General features: G+C 41.1%; 1 protein-coding gene across 1 annotated transcript in view; it reads right to left on the bottom strand.

The window, feature by feature from the left end:
* Positions 1-328: 328 nt before the first annotated feature.
* Positions 329-20,988, bottom strand: part of LOC140199280 (glial fibrillary acidic protein-like) — a 65,804-nt gene continuing 45,144 nt past the window's right edge. The window contains exons 4-9 of the mRNA XM_072261073.1: positions 20,292-20,450; positions 18,845-18,931; positions 4,696-4,889; positions 2,473-2,507; positions 922-986; positions 329-544 (exon numbers count right to left, since the gene is read on the bottom strand). Coding sequence (XP_072117174.1) covers positions 509-544; positions 922-986; positions 2,473-2,507; positions 4,696-4,889; positions 18,845-18,931; positions 20,292-20,450 — 576 coding nt within the window. The 3' untranslated portion in view covers positions 329-508. The remainder of the gene's footprint in view (positions 545-921; positions 987-2,472; positions 2,508-4,695; positions 4,890-18,844; positions 18,932-20,291; positions 20,451-20,988) is intronic.

The following is a 20,988-nucleotide window of genomic DNA, read 5'->3' as shown; positions in this document are numbered from 1 at the left end:
TAAGGAGCATTGCAGTCCAATGAATGTTTCTCTATGGTCTACAGCATAAATTATGGGCATTTATTGAATTAAGAATCTGCTTTACCATTACCTGACATTTGTCGGAGTTTCATAGTCATAGAGCCCTAAGGCACAAGGTGGGGTAAAGGGTGGAAACACCAGTATTCAGCATACTCCAAACACGTGGCAATATTTGCCACCAGAAAGTCTGGAAGTTAAATTTTTGCTCAACTGCATCAAGTCAACTTTTGAAAATGTGTAAACAACATGAATGTATTGCTAGTAAGCACAAACAATAAAGCTCTTACATTAAATTTTATTTCCCAGATAATCCACGTGTGAAACAAGCAGAATTAGTGAACCTTCATACACGTTTACTAAAATAATGTAAATTGCAACATGTCATTTTTTTGGTGATGTGTTTAAGGCTTCGATCTCTTCTTATAGGTGAGAATGTTGAGTAGATGGGACTCCGATCTGCAGCCATTTTGTTTTCAACAGACCAGCTTTAGTCTTGATCCAGAGCACACAGATCTTCATTGTCCTACAGAAAATATTTTGATTGAATATACTATTAATAATCCAGTGATTCCCAAACATTTCTGGGTTATTGCCCCCTTAGCTCCCAAGACCACATTCCCAGCACCCTTCTCCTTTTCTAGCCATATATAAAAAATAAGACATTTTGATTTGCGCTGCAGTGAAAGACAAAAGGAACAATAATGTTCAATAAATCAAAGACTTTGATTCATAAAGACTCTGGAGCACACTGGCTGTTAACTTTCCTGACATGAGTATAGCTCAAAAACTGGATGCATCTTTGCAGGCAGATCTGTAGCCACACTAGAATTTACTAATCCCTTTCTTTAATAAATAAAATTTCTATCCCAGATTTTAAAATTCATGTATTATTAATCTTACCTCAGATTCCCTGTCTTCATCAGATGAAGATATTAGACATGTGTCATTTGTATCTCTTGCCTCTTCTAAAAGAAAAGCAATCCTTACTTTTTGGCTCAAATAAAACTTAATTACTTTTATAGAAATATGCATCTGGTTTCTGGATATAGATTTCAGACAGCCATCTTTGCCAAGAGTCATGCTATATGCTTTATGGATTTAAAAGTACTTCCAAGTTAAAATATTTGTTACTTTGTGACAATTCAATGGGGTGGAAATTCTTTCACACAGTGCAATGCTATATACAGTGGATTCTGGTTAATTGGGCCATTGGTTAATCAGAGCAGCTGCTTATTTGGGACAACCCTTACAGAACAAAAACAAATTGAGAAAATAGCTGGGATTTCCTTTTTTAAATTTGTGACACTATGCTACATAATTAAGACCGGAGGCTGTTGTCGAACAGTTCTAACTAGCATCTGTCATGTGCATTTGCATCCTGATACACTACACTGCTAAGAGTGAGCAGTTTATCATAGCATCAGATGTGCCTCTGTTTAAAGAGCAGTGATTTTTGTCACTGCTATTTGGCAAGAAATAAACAGTAAAACAATTCAGAACTGTTTTGCTCACTGCGATTTCAAGCATTCAGGCTTGGAGATGCCAGAAAAGGCTGGGAGTGAAAATTAAGTGAATTCACCAAGTTAGGAACTACAAAGAATTGAGGCATTGACAATCATCTTCAATGTTACAATGAAAATGAAGATTTGGAGGATACAGTTTTTGAAAGGGTTGTATGAAGGCAGTCCTGTATCTACATTAGGTGACTGCACTTTTTGTTCATTTACAGTCAAAAGAACATGGCAGTGTACACTGGATAAACTCATGTCAATAAACATTAAGAACTAATAGTTTTATAGAACTGTATTAGTACAGATAGTGTTCTAATTCATTCTGAACTTCATTTAAATACATATTTTGTTACTGTTAAATCGCAGTTTTGATTTTTATATACCTTTTTAAACTATTTCCATGAAACTTCAGCTAATTGGGGCAGCCGCTCAATTAGCCAAACTTTACAGGTCCTGATGTGTCCCAATTAACCAGAATCCACAGTATTGTAATGTGAATGTTGGAAGTATGACAGGTAAATTGCTGATGATGTAATCCATGTGGAAGGTTATCTAACATTGCAGCAGGATACAGATGAGATGGAAAGGTGGGCACTTCAATAAGCAAAGTACAGAACCTAACATAGGCAAATGGGATTAGTGTAGATAGATACATGGGTGTTGTGGGTTGAAGGGCCTGTTTCTGTACTGGTTACCTCTATGTTTTGTAGTGGGGAGAAAGGCTAAACATAATTTGAGTTCATGGGCAATGCAGCAAGGAAAAAGTTATGTGCGCATTACTCCTTATTCTGGATGTCACCATCATCTGTGCCATGCTGCTGCTTTCATCATCACAACTAGAATCTAGGTGAATCTCAGAAACATCTATCGCAAACAGAGAATACAAAGTTAGCACTGTCCATAATATTAACAACATCAAATGGACTAATAGTATACACACCTTTTTTAGTTATTGCTGGCTGAGACGAGTAGTCCCTGGAAAGCAATAATATAGTAATTTTTATTTACTTGTTTTATTTGATAAAATATCACTGATTTCTAAGTTTTGCTTTACTCCTTCAAATTGTTGCTTCATTACACCACAAGCAACTCTAACGATGTATCAGGTCTCTAGCTACCTAATTCCTCATCGGGGATAAACTATTAGGCCAATTTCTATTTTCACCACATACCCAGCAATATTAAGATTTTAAAAAAAAGAGTAAAGATTAGCTTTATTTGTCACATATACATCAATACATACAATGAAATGTATCATTTTGACCATTAGACATAGGAGCAGAAGTAGGCTATTTGGCTCATCAGTAATCTGCTCCACCATTTAATCATGGCTGATCCTTTCTTTACCCCTTCCTCAACCCCACTCCCCGTAATCTTTGATGCCACGGCCAATCAAGAACTTATCAATCTCCACCTTAAGTGCACCCAACGACCTGGCCTCCACAGCAGCCTGTGGTAACAAATTCACCACCCTCTGGCTAAAGAAATTTCTCAGCATCTGTTTTAAATGTGTGCCCCTCTATCCTGAGGTAGTGCCCTCTTGTCCTAGACTCCCCCACCATGGGAAACATCCTTTTCACATCTACTGTCTAGACCTTTCAACATTCCAAAGGTTTTAATGAGATTCCACCTCATCCTTCTAAATTCCAGTAAGTACATGCCCAGAGCTAAATGTTCCTTATTGGGATAACCCTTTCACCCCTGTGAACCACTTTTGAATCGTATCCAATGTCAGCATATCTTTTCTTTGATGAGGAGCCCAAAACTATTCACAATACTAAAGGTGAACCTTCACCTGTGCCTTATAAAGCCTCAGCATCACATTCCTGCTCTTTTATTCTGGACTTCTTGAAATGAACACTAACATGGCATTTGCCTTCCTCACCACTGACTAATCTTTAGAATGATCTGCACAAGGACTCCCAAGTCCCTTTGCATCTCAGATCTTTTGGGTTACTTGTATACCTTTTGGTCTTTCAGCTTTTTGAGCACCTTCTCCCTTGTAATAGTAACTGCACTCACTTCTCTTCCCTCATGGCCTTCAACACTTGGCACACTGCTAGTGTCTTCCACAGTGAAGACTGATTGCCTCATTTAGTTCATCTGCCATTTCCTTGTCCCCGTCATTACTTCTCCAGCCAACAGTTAGCAACTGTTTGCATCAGCAACCAGCGGTCTGAGGATTGCTGGGGCCAGCCTGCAAATGCTGCCATGCTTCCAGCACCAAAATCATATGCCCACAACTAATTAATCCTCACTGGTATATCTTTGGAATGTGGAAGGAAACCAGAGCACCCAGAGGAAACCCACATAGTCATGGAGAGAATATACAAATGCCTTACAGACAGTGGTGGGAACTGAACACTGATCACTCGTACTGTAATAGTGTTACGTTAACCACTACACTGCTATAGAGCACTGCAACTGGAATTTACTTGCATCTTTAAAGGTCCACAGCTTTCAACAAAAATATTAACCAATAAATTACATTTGATTAATTTTAATAAGTTCCAGTGTAGCTTCAGTTTCCACACATCACAAATAACCAGTCACTGGAGGTTTTCTGTAAACCCTCAGGGCTTCTTCGAAGGAAACTTTTGTCTCGTCTATTGGAGTAGGAAAAGGCCATATTGCCCTTGAGCCTGCCTCACTGTTCAGTGAGATCACCACTGACTTAATTTTGGCCTTTAACTCCACTTTCCTACCTGTTCCCATTAACCAGGGATTCCCTGTACTCCAAAATCCATCTGTCTCTGTCATGAATTTAGCTGCAGGGCAGTCAATCTATTGAATTCATTGCCACAGATGGCTGTGGAGGCCAGGTCATTGGGTATATTTAAAGTGGAGGTTGACAGGTTTTGATTAGTAAGGCTATCAAAGTTTATGGGGAGATGGCTGGAGAATCGGCCATGATGCAACAGCAGAGGAGACTCGATGAGCTGAATGGCTTCATTCTGCTCCTAAGCCTTATATACTCATTGGTTCGGTCTGAACAAGTCTCTAGGATTAAGAAATTGAAAATATCACGAGCTGGGCTGTTCAGCAGTTTCTGATGTGTCCCGTATGTTTGTTTCAGATTACAGAGACTACTTTCACCGCTTCAAAGTAATGAAATAAATTGCAAATAATGCAGTTTCCTAGATCTGCTATGGATAGTACTGACCTTGCTTTCCGTTCCACTTGACCCAGTAAATTTTTGTAAGTGACAATCTCTTGCTCTAGCTGTGTCTTTATATTTAACAGTTCCTGATATTCATTTGTGTGACGGACAATCCTTTTCTCCAGAACCTTACTGCATTCTCTCTGTCTGAATATATCTTTGTCCTTTTCTAACAGCGAGTTCTTCATTAGTTCATCCTTTCAAGAAAATAACTTCATATTTAACAGCTGTAAACATGTTACACAGGTTAAAAGCTATGCTACATCTTATTAATCTCTGCAGAAAAAGAATAATTGAATACTACTGACAGAAAGAAACCAACATAGATGACTGGTTGAGTAGAACTTTGACAAAATGGAGACCTTGACAACAAGAATGCCTTATATTTATACATTGTCCATTTGAAATAGCCAAGGAGAATATCCAGGATTCTTTAGAGGGGCAGTATGAAACAAAATTTGCATTACATAAAGTTCATCAGTGCCTCCTCTTTCTGAGGCTGAAGAGAGTTGGACTACGCACATCTCTGTTGATGTCATTCTACAGGCATGCAGTACAGTATCCTAACAAACTGCATCACAGCTTGGTATGGAAACTGCACTGTGGCATACAGGAAGGCTCTACAACAGGTCGTCAAAACTGCCCAATGCAAGACCAGCCTACCCATCAACAAGGACGTGTATACAGTGAGATGACAGAAAAGGGCCAGTAACATCATGAAGGATCCCACCCACCCTGCTCATGGACTGTTTGTCCACTCCCACTAAGGAGGAGGATACGTAGCATCCACACCAGGACCACCAGATCAAACACAGTTAGTTTCCCCAAACAACAAGGCTGATCAACACCTCCACCCACTAACTCCCCTACCACTTCATTTCCTGTCAGTGATCTCATGTGTAACCTAGTGTCACTTTATAGACATTCAATCATTGTATACAAGCTGTCTGATGCATTTTTATTTATTGTGTTCTTTATTTTTGTGAATTTTGAGCTGCATTGGATCTGGAGTAACAAGTTTCATTCTCCTTTATGTTTGTACAGGAAATGACATAAGCAATCTTGAAAATATTATGGCAGATAACCAAAACTTCCGTCAACAAAAAACCTCCCACTCAATATCTGCAAGACCAAGGAACTGAATGTGACTTCATACTGGCAGAGTGCAGATAAACGTGAAGTTTTGGACTTTGGTAGGACCAACCAGGGTAGGTTTTACACAATGAATGGTAGGGCACTGACGACTATGGTAGAACAGAGAGATCTCGGAATACAGGTACATAGCTCATTGAAAGTAGCATCACAGGAAGATAGGGTCATAAAGAAAACTTTTGGCACATTGGCCTTCATAAATTAATGCACTGAGTTCAGAAGATGAGAGGTGATGTTGAAGTTGTACAGGACATTGGTGAGGCCTAATTTGGAATCTTGTGTGCAATTTTGGTCACCTATCTACAGGAAAGATATAAACAAGTTTGAAAGAGTCAGAGAAAATTTACAAGGATGTTGCCGGGACTGGAGGACCTGAATTATGAGGAAAGATTGAACAGGTTAAGACTGTATTCTTCAGAACGTAGAAGATTGAGAGGAGATTTGCTAAAGGTATACAAAATCATGTGGGGTATAGGTCGAGTAAATGCAAGGAGGCTTTTTCCATTGAAGTTGGGTGGGACTACAATCAGAAGTCATGACTTAAGGGTGAAAGGTGAGAAGTTTAAGACGAACATGAGGGGAAACTTCTTCATTCAGAGGGTTGTGAGAATGTCGAATGAGCTGCCAGTACAAGTGGTCCATATGAGCTCAATTTCAACATTTAAGAGAAGTTTGGATAGGTACATGGATAGTAGGGATATGGAGGGTGATGGCCCCAGTGCAGGTCATTGGGAATAAGCAGTATAAATGGTTTTGGAATGGACTTGATGGGCCAAAGGGTCTGTTTCTGTGCTGTACTTCTCTATGACTGTCTTCATCGAAAAGTCAGCAGTGGAAAGGGAGAGCAACTTTAAATTCCTAGGTTTCAACATCCCTGATGAGGAAATTTTGTGTGATCTACGGCTTTTCTCTTTGGAATGCAGAAGGACAAGAGCAGATTTAGACCATAAGACACAGAAGCAAAATTAGGCCATTCATCCCATGGAGTCAACTCCGCCATTTCATCACGGCTGCTCCTGGATCTCATTCAACCCTGTACGCCTGCTCTCTCATCATATCCCTTTTAATAGGGGTTGCGAACCTGTCAATCGCGATCGACCAGTTGATCTTTCAGACTTTCCCAGTAGATCCCGAAGAAAAATCAAAAATAAATACACAAATAGTGCTGTAATGTGAGCATTATAAAAGTAAGTAATACTAATTAGGATAATGGTAATATAGCAATATTTTCGCTAAAAAGCTGTTTTTAAAGAGAGATTGTTTCCGGGTTGCGGGGGTTTAGTTCCATTCTTTCTGCCCAGTGCACATGTGTGCAGTTCCCCCCGCCATGCACCGCATTTTCAGCGTAGCCTGTGCTGCAAAGTGACCAAACAGATTAGATAAGAGTACTGACTGTCGCAAACATCAATATACGGCAGTGTCCCCACCCTCCGGGCCGCGAAGCATGCAGTGGTGCAGCGGTAGTCGGAATGCACACAGCACATTTTTAAGAAAAAAAGCTGAAATAAACAAGCTAATTAATTAGGTGCTGCCCAGCACATAAATGCCGGCTCAGATCAGAGGCGACGTAATCGGCAATCGCTCGTGAGATCCTGATAGCATAGCGGAAGCTCTACGAAAGAAGGTGAAAACACAAATTTCATCCAGAATGGGAAGAGGAATTTTTATTTACCTTGGTGAAAGACAAGCATGTATGTATGTTGTGCCATCAAACACAAGCACTGACTAAAAGATGGAATCTGGAGCGGCACCGCAACACCAACCACCAGGAATTTAAAGACACCTACTCCCCAAAGAGCACAATTTGTGCCTGGAAAGTTTGAGCTGAAATTGGGGTTGAGGGCCCAGCAATCGTTTTTCACAAAACATGCTGCTTAAAATAAGGTTGCTATTGAAGCATCGTTTTGTGTAAGTCACCTTTTGGCTAAACACAAGAAGCCTTTTACAGATGGTGATTTATTCAAGGAAGCAATGGTCATTACCGCAGAGACTGTTTTTAATGACTTTAAAAACAAAAATGGCATCACAACCGCAATATGTAATATACTGCTTGGCCCTGCAACAGTGACAAGGAGGGTAGAGTCACCATCAGAGGACGTGAATATTTTTCACTACAGTTCGATGAATCCCTGGATGTAATGCAAACAGCTCAGCTTGTTGTATTTGTCAGAATGGCTTTCCAGAATTTTACAACAAAGGAGGGCTTCCTCACTCTTTTGCAATTAAAGGAAAGAACGAGAGGTGAGGATATTTACAATGAGTTTAAAAAAAAGTCCGTGAAAATGACATCCCCATTCATAAACTGGTGGCAATTACTACTGACGGGGCTGAGCAATGCGCAGTGTCGCGTTGGTTTTATACCACCAGAAGTCCGTGCCTACTTCGGGTCAACTTATCTATGTGAAATTGCATTTTCACATATGAAAATTATTAAATCTAAGTACAGGTGCTGATTTACTAACAGACACCTCAGTAGGGTTACCAACTTTCTCACTCCCAAATAACGGACAAAAGTAGCAGTCAAATCCCGGGACGATTGTGTCTACCCCGAGAAAGACTACCATGACCATGAAGCCTTGCGCAGGCACCTGTGTGCGCATGCGCGTACGTGCCGATTTCTTTTCTTTACCCCACCAAATCGGTTTTGGCTTAATTTTTACTATTTCTACTTTATATAGGCTGTGTATTTATCATATAATTCCTGCTTTTACTATAAGTTAGTGTTATTTTAGGTTTTATGTGTTATTTGGTATGATTTGGTAGGTTATTTTTTTGGGTCTGGGAGCACTCAATTTTTTTCCATATAAATTAATGGTAATTGCTTCTTTGGCGTAAAGCATTTCGGCACAAAAGGTTTTATAGGAATGTTCTACCTTAGCGGGGGGAATACGGGACAGTCAGCAAACCTACACCTCACAGACTGTCTCAGACTGGCTGGCTGTAGTTATGAGCCAAATTTCAGGGAACTAGCAGAAAGTATTCAGCCCCAGTCATCACACTGAGTACAACAGTCAATTTTTATTCATTTATTTTTTGTTGAAATAAAATTAAATAATGAAACTTAGAATTAAAGGTGTGAAGTATTGTAATATCCTTAAAGAAAGACAGCTATGGCCTGTTTGATATGCTAGTTACAGTGTTTTCTTGTTTGAATTAATTTGAAAGTTTGCCAAAGGTATTTTGTGCAATTCAAATACAATTCGCCCAAATAAAAGGCCTCAAATTGGAAGTACAAACTGAGCTGCCTTTTCTCTAAACGATTTAGTAGGTAGATTTTGTCTTTCACTGAGGTCGAGGTAGGGGATCTTCTGCTTAAAAAGGTTGGTGACCACTACCTTTTAATATGCCCATGCACTTGGCCTCCACCGCAGTCTGTGGTACAGCATTCCACAGATTCACCACTCTGACCAAAAAATTCCTCCTTACTTGTGTTCTAAAAGGTCACCCCTCAATTTTGAGGCTGTGCCCTTTAGTCCTGGATACCCCCACCAGAGGAAACATCCTCCTCACATCCACTTTATCTATCCCTTTCATTATTCGGTAGGTTTCAGTGAGATCACCGCATTCTTCTAAATTCCAGTGAGTACAAGCCCAAATCTGCCAAATGGTCCTCATATGTTAACCCTTTCATTCCTGGAATCCTTGTGAACCTCCTCTTGACTCTCTCCAATGACAATGCACATTATCTCCTTGCTTTTATAATTCTATTCCCCTTAAAATAAATGCCAACATTTCATTTGCCTTCTTTACCAAACTCAACCTGTGAACTAACCTTCCTGGAATCTTGCATGAGGACTCCCAAGTCCTTTTGCACCTATGCCGTTTGAATTTTCTCCCCATTTCGATAATAGTCTGCACTATTGTCCCTTTTACCAAAATGCATTATCATACATTTCCGAACACTGTATTCCATCTGCCACTTTTGCCATTCTTCCAATTTGTCTTGGTCCTAATGGAATCGCATTGCTTCCTCAGCACTACTTACCCATCCCCCTATCTTCATATCATCTGCAAACTTTGCCACAAAGCCATCAATTCCACTGTCTCAATCATTGACAAACAACGTGAAAAGAAGTGGTCCCAATACTGACCCCTAAGGAACACCACTCTTCACTGGCAGCCAACCAGAAAAGGCCCCCTTTATTCCCACTTGCTGCCTACTCTATCAGCCATTCCTCTATCCATGCCACTATATTTCCCGTAACGCCACAGGATTTTATCTTATTAAGCAGCCTCATGTGACGCACCTTATCAAATGCCTTCTGAAAATTGAAGTAAATGATATCCACTGTCTCTCCTTTATCTACCCTGCTTGTTACTTCCTTGAATAATTCTAACAGATTTGTCAAGCAAGTTTTCCCTTCACAGAAACCACGCTGACTTTGACTTATCTGATCATTAGTCTCCAAGTACCCCAAAAGCTCACCCTTAATAATGGAATCCAACACTTTCCGAACCACTGAGGTTAGGCCAACTGGCGTATAATTTCCGTTCCTTTTGTTTTCCTCGCTTCTAAAGAGTTGAATGACGTGCAATTTTCCAGTCCTCTGAGACCATGGCAGAATCAGGTGATTCTTGAAAGATCATGCCCAATGCATCTGTTATCTCTTCAGGAATCTCCTTCAGAACTCTGGGATGTGGTCCAGTTGGGCCAGCTGACTCACCCACCTTAAGACCTTTGAGTTTGCCCCGCCATATTCCTTTGTAATAGCAATGGCACTCACTCTTACTCCCTGACGCTTACGGGCCTCTAGAATACAGCTAGTATCTTTCACAAAGTACTTAAAGTTCATCTGCCATTTCTTTGTCCCCCATTACTACCCCACCAGCATCATTTTCAGTGGTCCAACATCAACTCTCACCTCCCTTTGATTCGTTATATAACTGAAAAGACGTTTAGTAAACTGCTTTATATTATCACCTAGTTTGCCCTCATTTCATCTTTTCCCTTCTTGTAGCTTTTTAGTTGCCTTTTGTTGGATTTAGAAGCTACCCAATCATCCAACTTCCAACTCACTTTTGCTACCTTATATGCCTTTTCCTTGGCTTTCACACAGTCCTTAACTTCCCTTGTCAGCCATGGTTGCATACCCCTGCCATTTGAAAACTTTTCTGTGGGATATATCTGTCCTGCACCTTGTGAACTATTCCCAGAAACTTCAGCCACCTGTGTTCTGCTGTCATCCCCACCAGTATCCCCCTCTAATCAACCTGGGCAAGCTCCTCTCATGCTTCTATAATTCCCTTCATTCCATTGCGATACCGATAGACGTGACTTATGCTTCTCCCTCTCAAATTGCAGTATAATTTCAATCATGCATGCTATGATCACTGCCTAAGGCTTCCTTTACGTTAAGCTGACTAATAAAATCTGGGTTATCACACAACACCCAATCTAAGATGCCTTTCTCCTAATAGGCTCGGGCACAAGCTGCTCCAAAAAGCTATTTCGTGGCCATTCAACAAATTCCCTCTTCCCATCTGACACCAACCTGATTTTCCCAATCTCCTTGCATATTGAAATCCCCATTACAATTACCCTAGTACATGCCTTTTCCAGCTCCCTTTGCAATCTCAACTCCACATCCTGGCTACTATTTGGAAGCCTACATATGATTCCCATAATTTTTTTTTTTTTTTATATAAAAAACTTTGCAGTTTCTTAGCTCCACAAACAATGATTCAACATTCTCTGACCCTATGTCACCTCCTTCTAAAAATGCAATTCCACCTCTTACCAACAGAGCCACCCTACTGCCTATGTCTTCCTACCTGTCCTTTTGATACAAAGTATATCCTTTGATGTTAAACTCCCAATTATGACATTATTTCAGCCATGACTCAGTGATGCGCACAACTTCATACTGACCAATCTTTAATTGTGCCACGAGTTCATCCACCTTATTCTGAATTTGATAGATAAGATGATTGAGAGGCATATATAGAGTGGACAGCCAGAGACTTTTTCCACAGGCTGGCAATGCCTAATACAAGAGGGCATACTTTCAAGTGATTGGAGGAAAGTATGGGGGAGATGCAAGAGTAAGTACATGGAAGTAATAAAACACATTAATGAAGGTAGAGCTGTGGATATAGTGTATATGGATTTCAGTAAGGCATTTGATAAGGTTGCCCATGCAAGTCTCCTTCAGAAAGTAAGGGGGCATTGGATCCAAGGAGACCTTTCAGTAAATGGAACCACCATGCTGTGCCTCCTGCATACAAACAGATCCTGAAACAGTAGGATCCAGTACAGAAAGTCCTACAATACTGGTCTGAAGAAGTAGATGAGCTTCTATATATAGGCTGAGTCAGTAGACCGGTCTATGTTCAAAAATTCAACTACTGGCCGAGATGAGTACATCTCCACCATCACAGATGCATCAGCAAGTGTACTGAGGCACGTATACCAAAAAGTCCTTACTGTTCTAGGTCTGCAGCATTCAAATTAGGTGACCAACCTTTGCAAGAAATTGAGATATGACCTCTGGAAAGTTATCAGGGATGCCAAGGGGCAGTATCAAGCCAGCAGTCAGTTATGGCAGGTTTACATCTACAATAGGCATCATCACTAACAATTGCACTTCCTCTCCTGGTGACCTTAACGCATTCTATGCAGGTTTCGATAGACGGGGATTGGTATGTCACCATCCACCCAATAGCCTCCAAGACACTTGGACCCACCGTCAAGGATGTAAACATTAGATCAGTCTTCCAAAGAGTGAGCCCACAGGACTCATCTGGACTGGACACTGTCCCTGACCATATCCTTAGATCCTGTGCAGATCAACTGGAGAGAGTACATACAGACATTTTTAACTTCTCCCTGCTTCAACCTGTGGTCCCCTCCTGTCTTAGCGCCACTATTATCCCCGTACCCAAGAAAAACAAGGTTAATGTGCCTTAATGACTACCGCCTACTGACCCTGATATCCACCATTATGAAATGCTTCAAGAGGCTGGACATGGCATGCATTAACTCTAGCCTCTAAGGCAATCTGACCCACTGCAATTCACCTATCACTGAAACAGGTCTACAGTGATGGCATTTCCCTTGCCCTACACTAATCTGAAGCATTTAGACAATAAAGAAAAATACAGTAGACTGTCCATTGACTACAGCTCTGCCTTCAATACTATACTTCCAAGCAAACATCTCACCAAACTCTGGACCCTGGGTGTCAACACCTCTGCTGAAACTGTAACCTTCACATCTGACCAAAAGACTACAAGAATAGTATGGATAGGCAGCAACACCTCCACCATGATCATCCTCAACACTGGCATCCCACAAGGTTGGACCTGTGCACTCTCTGACTATATAGCCAAATTCTGCTTTTACACTTATTTTAGATATGGCTCACTACAATAGTAGACAATGTCAAAGTACGGAAAGAAGATAGAGAGCCTAGCGACATGGTGTCATGTTAACAACCTTTCCCTCATTGTCAGCAAAATAAGAGAGCTGGTCATTGACTTTAGAAAGGCATGCTCCTGTCTGCATCAATGGTGTTGAGGTCAAGAGTGTTGGGAGTTACAAGTTCCTAGGAATGAACATCACCAAAAGCCTGTCACCCATGTAGATGCCATGGCCAAGGAAGCTTCTATTTCCTCAGGAGACTAAAGAAATTTGGTGTGTTCCCATCAACCCTGAATTTTTATCAATGCACCACAGAAGCACCCTATCTGGAAATATCATAGCTTGGTATGGTAATTGCTCTGCATGTGACCGCAAGAAACTGCAAAGAGTTATGGATACGACTCAGTGCATCAGAATCTAGCCACCCCTCCATCAGCTCCGTTTAGAGTTCTTGCTTCTTCCATAAAACAGCCAGCATATTCAAAGACCTTACCCACACAGGCCACTCTTCTTCTCTCTCCCCCATTGGGCAGAAGATAAAGGCCTGAAAGCACGTACCACCAGGAAAAGGACAGCTGCAGCTGTTATAAGACTACTGAATGGTTACCTATTATGCCAAGATGGACTCTTGACCTCATATTCTACCTCATTATGACTTTGCACCTTATTGTATACCTGCACTGTACATTCTCTAACAGTTTATTCTGCATTCTGTGATTGTTTTCCCTTGTACTACCTCAATACACTGTAATAAATTGATCAGTATGAACAGTATGCGACAGGCTTTTCACTGTATTTCAGGACGTGATAATGACAAATGGGTGACACGGTAGTATAGCGGTGCCAGTGACAGATTCAATTCTGATGCTGTCTGGAAGGAATTTGTGGCTGTGTAGGTTTCCTCCAGCTGCTCCATTCTCCTCCCATATTCCAAAGATGTACGGGTTAGTAGGTCACGAGGTAAGTCACATGGGGTAGCATGGGATTGTTTGGCTGGAAGGACCATACTTCTAAATAAACCATCACCATCCAGGACATGCCCCCTCCTCATTAGCGAGGAGATACAGGAACCTGAATGTCCAAACTCTTAACCATATAACAATTACAGCACGGAAACAGGCCATCTCAGCCCTTCTAGTCCGTGCCGAACTCTTACTCTCACCTAGTCCCACCGACCTGCACTCAGCCCATAACCCTCTGTTCCTTTCCTGTCCATATAGCTGTCCAGTTTAACTTTAAACAACATCATCGAACCTGCCTCAACCACTTCTGCTGGAAGCTCGTTCCACACAGTCACCACTCTGAGCAAAGAAGTCCCCCCTCATGTTACCCCTAAACTTTTGCCCTTTAACTCTCAACTCATGTCCTCTTGTTTGAATCTCCCTCATTCTTAATGGAAAAAGCCTATCCACGTCAACTCTATCTATCCCTCTCATAATCTTAAATACCTCTATCAAGTCCCCCCTCAACCTTCTACATTCCGAAGAATAAAGACCCAACTTGTTCAACCTTTCTCTGTAACTTAGGTGCTGAAACCCAGGTAACATTCTAGTAAACTTTCTCTGTACTAGAGATCTTGTTGACACCTTTCCTACAATTTAGTGACCAAAACTGTACACAATACTCCAAATTTGGCCTCACCAATGCCTTGTACAATTTCAACATTGCATCCCAACTCCTATACTCAATGCTCTGAATTATAAAGGCCAGCATACCAAAAGCTTTCTTCACCACCCTATCCACATGAGATTCCACCTTCAGGGAACTATGCACCATTATTCCTAGATCCCTCTGTTCTACTGCATTCTTCAATGCCCTACCATTTACCATGTATGTCCTATTTTGATTAGTCCTACCAAAGTGTTGTACCTCACATTTATCAGCATTAAGTTCCATCTGCCATCTTTCAGCCCACTCTTGTAACTGGCCTAAATCTTTCTGCAAGCTTTGAAAACCTACTTCATTATCCACAACTCCACCTATCTTAGTATCATCTGCATACTTACTAATCCAATTTACCACCCCATCATCCAGATCATTAATGTACAGGTGTCCCCCGCTTCTCAAACGTTCGCTTTACGAAACCTCACTGTTACGAAAGATCTACATTAGTACCCTGTTTTCGCTTTCAGGTGTTTTCACTGTTACGAAGAAAGGCAGCGCTCGTTAAAAAATCAGCGTGCGATAAACGGCAGCGCGCGCCCCGAGCAGCTGCTCTTCCCCGGATTCGGAACAGCATTGCTTTAATACGTTGCACTGAGCAGCCGTTAGCAAGATGAGTTCTAAGTGTCGGAAAAGCCTGAAAGAGTAAGGGTGTTTCACTTAGCGTAAAACTAGACATAATTAAGCGTTTCGACCGTGGTGAACGAAGGACAAAGTGAGTTTGGCTTGTGGAAGTTAACTAAGATGATGTTGAAGAGGTTTTGGCATCCCATGACCAAGAACTGATAGATGAAGAGCTGATGCAATTGGAAGAGGAAAGGGTAACAATCGAAACCGAATGCAGAAAGTGAAGCAACTGCGTGAGATTTTTGCTGCAATGATAAAGTACGACTTTAATTTTGAAAGGGTACGTAGGTTTAGGGGATATTTGCAGGATGGTTTGAGTGCTTACAAACAACTGTTTGATAGAAAGATGTGCGAGGCTCAGCAGTCAAGCAAGCCTTCCACATCAGCCACAGCAGACGACGAACCTCGACCTTCAACATCGAGGCGGGCAGTCATAGGAGAAGATGAGCTGCCTGCCCTGATCGACAATGGCATGACACCCCTGTGTCCCACCACCCCAACACCCAGGCCGCAGACAGATACTGTACCAATTCGCGGAGAATGCAGCAGTAGCCAGGAGGCACACAGCACATCTTTAAGAAAAAAGCTGAAATAAACATGCTAATTAATTAGGTGCCGCCTAGCACATAATTGTCGGCCCAGATCAGAGGCGACGCAATCGGCAATCGCCTCTGATCTGCCTAATTAATTAGCATATTTATTTCGGCTTTTTTCTTAAAGATGTGTTGTGTGCCTCCTGGCTTCGCTGCGTTCTTCGCGGCAATGTATCGGGTCAGCGGCCCAGAGGGTGGGGGCCACTGCACCACCCAGCCTGCGACGACTCAGTCTAACACACCATCATCAGTGTGCTCAGTGCTGTTTTCCCAATTCCAGTAAGTGATACTACACTGTACACACATTATTTCTACTTTATATAGGCTGTGTATTTTTACGTGTTATTTGGTAGATTTGGCAGCTTCATAGTTTAAAGGTTACTGGAGAGCGCGTTTATGCCAACAGCACTTGCGTGAGATTTTCGCTACGGAGATCTGAGCAGGCAATCGTTGTAGAGAAGAATTTCTACTTTATATAGGCTGTGTATTTATCATATCATTCCTGCTTTTACTATATGTTACTGTTATTTTAGGTTTTATGTGTTATTTGGCATGATTTGGTAGGTTATTTTGGGGTCTGCAAACGCTCACAAAATTTTCCCATATAAATAAATGGTAACTGCTTCTTTGCTTTACGACATTTTGGCTTACGAACCGTTTCATAGGAACGCTCTACCTTCGGATGGAGGGGGAAACCTGTATATGACAAATAACATTGGACCCAGTACAGATCCCTGAGGCACACCGCTAGTCACCAGCCTCCAATCTGACAGTTTTCTACCACCACTCTCTGGTGTCTCCCATCCAGCCACTGCTGAATCCACTTTACCACTTCAATATTAATACCTAATGATTGAACCTTCCGTGTGGAACCTTGTCAAAGGCCTTACTGAAGTCCATATAGACAACATCCACTGCTTAACCCTCGTCAACATTCCTAGTAACCTCTTCAAAAAATTTCAATTATGATTTACCAAATATGACCTTCCACACACAAATCCATGTTGACTGTTCCTAATCAGACCCTGTCTATCCAGATAATTATATATACCATCTCTAAGAATACTTTCCATTAATTTACCCACCACTGATGTCAAACTCACAGGCCGATAATTGCCCCCTCATATCCAGTATCTTCAAGAACAGCTTGTTCCCTTCCACCATTAGATTTTCCAGCGATCCATGAACACAAACTTTTAAGTTACTTTTCAGTTGCATTATTTAATTTTGTAATTGATAGATTTTTGTCTTTTTGCAAACAAATTCATGTCACATGTCAGTGATAATAAAGAGGTATATTTTCAGGCTGACTGAAGGCATTGCTGATAAATATACCAATAAGCAGAGGTCAGAGAATGGCATTTTCAATAGAGTATAAAGACATGCCTTGACTTAATTTTTACTCAGTATCTCCAGCTATAAATACATACAATGGAGGATGGTGGTGAGATAGACCTGGGGTTTGTCAGTGGAAATATCAAGATTATTGCATTCACACAATATTGTTGAAGGGAAACACGTAAGAAATTAAAAAGAAATGAAGGATTGATTCTGGGAAAACATGAGAGATAATATACACACAGGAAAAGCATGAGGAATAAGAACAGCAGTAGATCTTATGACCCACTAGCTCTGTTCTACCTTTCAGTAAGATCAGTGATTTGGATTTGGACTTCCATTTTCCCCACCAGTTCCTATAACCCTCAATTACTGTGTTCCCTTTCAGATGCAGCCTTCAATACATTCAGTGACTCAAGCTCCACAGTTCTTTGTGGAATTCCACAGTTTGGGAATTCCAAAATATCTGAAAAAAAAATTTTCAATCTCCATCTTACAGCCTGCTCATTACTTCAGAACTGCTCGTTACTTCGGATATACCACAAGGGGAAGTGTCTTTTCAATATTTACTTTGTCAAACCCCGTAAGAATCATTTATTTAGAGATATAGCACAGAACATGCCCTTTTGGCCCAAAGAGCCACACTGCCCAGCAACCCACCTAATCGCAGGACAATTTACGGTGACCAAGTAACCTACTAAACTGGAACATCTTCGGACTGTGGGATGAAACTGAAGCAACTGGAGGAAACTCACATGATTTACGGGGAGGACGTACAAACTCCTGACAGAATCCTACATATTTCAATACGTTCACCTCTCACTTTTTTCCTCCAAAGGGTTTAGGACCAATATGCATTAATCCTTCATCCCAGGAATCAACACAGTGATCTTCCCTGTACTACCGTCAATGCTAGCACAAGCTTCTTTATATTTGGAAAGCAAAACTATATATTACTCCAGGTGTGTTCTTACTAGCAGCCTGTACAGATCAATAAAAACTTCCCTGCGGCTTTTCTGCTCTCCCTCACCATTAAGGTCAACATTTCAGGTTCCTTAATAATGAAGATGCATGAAACTGCAGATGCTGGAATCTGGAGCAATAAACAATCTGCTGGAAGACTCAGCAGGTCAAGCAGCATCTGTGGGAGGGAAGGCTTTGTCAATGTTTTAGGTTGAAACCCTGCACTTGGACTGAGAAATCCATACCACAAATATCACTAGTTTATTGCAGGCAGCCTTCTTTCGGGTCAGTAATACAGTTTGTTACTGAATCCAAATTCCAGGTCAAGAAGCCAAAAAAAAGAGAAATTCAACCAAAATATTTTCTTTAATTCAGCCATGTTGCAGTAGGGTTTCCAGCTATAAATTAAGAAAATTAATCAGGATATAGGTGAAATAACAACTGATAAGATACTTACTTTTAATTTTAGTTCATTCATTTCTTTACGATAGCATTCTAGGTCCTTCTTGGCATTTTCCAATGCCCTAGTACTGGCTTCCTCAAACTGTGAAAGTGACAAAAGTGAATTAGACACATGCCTGGAAAAGTGCATTCAATGTATGACAACACAAACATTAAAAAAAAAAAAAAAAAAAAAAAAAAAAATCGCCAAATGTTTATGAACACAAGAGACTCCACAGATGCTGGCGTTCCAGAGCAACACACACAAAATGCTGGAGGAACTCAGCACTTCAAGCAGCATCTACAGAAATGAATAAACAGATGATGTTTTAGGCTGAAAACCTTCATAACTGTAATATGAAACTAGGATTGCTACCTGGGGCATCAATGTTTTTGGACTCTCATTTTGACTGTCTGATTAGGTATTAATCTTCTTACTCAACAACTCAGCTGTATGTGTTTGATTGTATTGCTCGGATTTCCAACACAGTACAACCTCATCTTACATTGGTAGGACAGAAAAACTACCAGAGGGACTTAGCAGTCAAGCAGCATCTGTGGAGGAAAAGGGGTGGTCAATGTTTTGGGTGCTGATGTGGGGACTTGGCCTGAAACACTGACTACCCTTTTGCCTCCACACCCAGTTCCCACATTACTTCCCTTCTGTGCTCTCGATTTCAGCAGCTGTGGTCCAGTGTCGCTCATACTGACTAGGGACCAGTATGAGCACGGACAGTGCAGGGAATCAGGGTCAGGTTAGCCTTTAAGGGCAGGGATGAGAGAGAATTAGAGATCAGGAGCAGTAACTGAAGAGCCAGGGGCTGAAGTGACCTTCCATGCACATGTGAAAGCACCCCTTAATATCCCCCAGCCATTCCAGCTCCATGAATACCTTATGGTGGAAGGTGAACACATGACCAAGACAACCTCCATCTGGCTTGAGCAGTATATGAGTGACCAGTGATCTTACTTCACCAAAAGAACGCAAGTCTTAGAGTCCAGGGTCAAGGACTGGAGGTCAGAGGCTGCCTGTCCTGGGGATGAAGGCCTGTCTGTGTGTTTGAGTGCATGGGTAACTGGGTGGGAAGCTGGGAAAGAAACTTGTTTTGCTGCTTTGTGCTCTAGATTCTGGCCTCTTCCTTCGTTCCCAGTCCCGATGAAGTGCCTCGGACCAATGAGTCAACCCTTTCCATAGGTGCAGCAGACCTGCTGAGTTGCTCCAGTGCAGGGAGCCACAGTAGCGTAGTAGTTAGCACAACACTATTACAGCTCAGGGAGTCGGGGTTCGGAGTTCAATTCTGGTGCCATCTATAAAGTGTTTATATCTCCTCCTTTTTCCCTTCTTTCCTCAGCATCTTTGGATTTTAACAGTTGCTGTGGTTGCTAAGGAGTGTATTACTGATAGCCAATAATTGCATAAGGTATCTTACAAGAACATTGCAATGATTATGATCCAAATATACCTTTTGCTTATATTTGTCCATATTCTCTTTATTTCCCTTCGCAAGCTCTTCATGTTCAGCATGAATCACTTTAAGAGCTTGTTCTAGATCTGCCTTGTGTGTCTCTCCCTGTTCAAGGCTTTGCATGTGCTCTACCTTCTTCTGCCAATAAATGTGTTCCTGTGAAACAAAATATGTATATACAATCAAGGTCCATATTGGCTGATTGACATAGCTCATTGTTACTCACCTGGCTGCTTGGTTGAACATGAAACAATCTTAAATACAAAATTAATACACAAACAAAGATTTGTTTCAGATTTAATTTACTTAGCCTAATTTCATTTAAAAATTTCAAAATATCTGACGACTATCTAAACTAGAAACCCATCCCATTTATCACCTTCTGAAAACTAATTGTGCTTTCAATTTACTTTTAATGACATTGAATTTATACTCATGGTCACAGAATTATGCAGTCACACAGCAGTGAAACAGGCTCTTTCACCCACTTTATCTGTGCCAGTATGACATATTTATCTATATTGACCGTCTCCTGGCAACTCAAAGTTCAAAGGAAATTTTTATTATCAGAGTACATACATGTCACCACCTACAACCCTGAGATTCTTTTGTGTGGGCACATTCAGCACATGTATAGAACAGTATCTAAACTGTAAACTTCAGGAACTGCTAACTGTAAACAAACTGCAAATGC

This window comes from Mobula birostris, chromosome 6 (assembly GCF_030028105.1).
Source record: "Mobula birostris isolate sMobBir1 chromosome 6, sMobBir1.hap1, whole genome shotgun sequence".
In the NCBI taxonomy this organism is placed as follows: Eukaryota; Metazoa; Chordata; class Chondrichthyes; order Myliobatiformes; family Myliobatidae; genus Mobula; species Mobula birostris.
The sequence above is the reverse complement of the archived record's forward strand: the minus strand, read 5'-3'. Positions and strand labels throughout refer to the sequence as shown.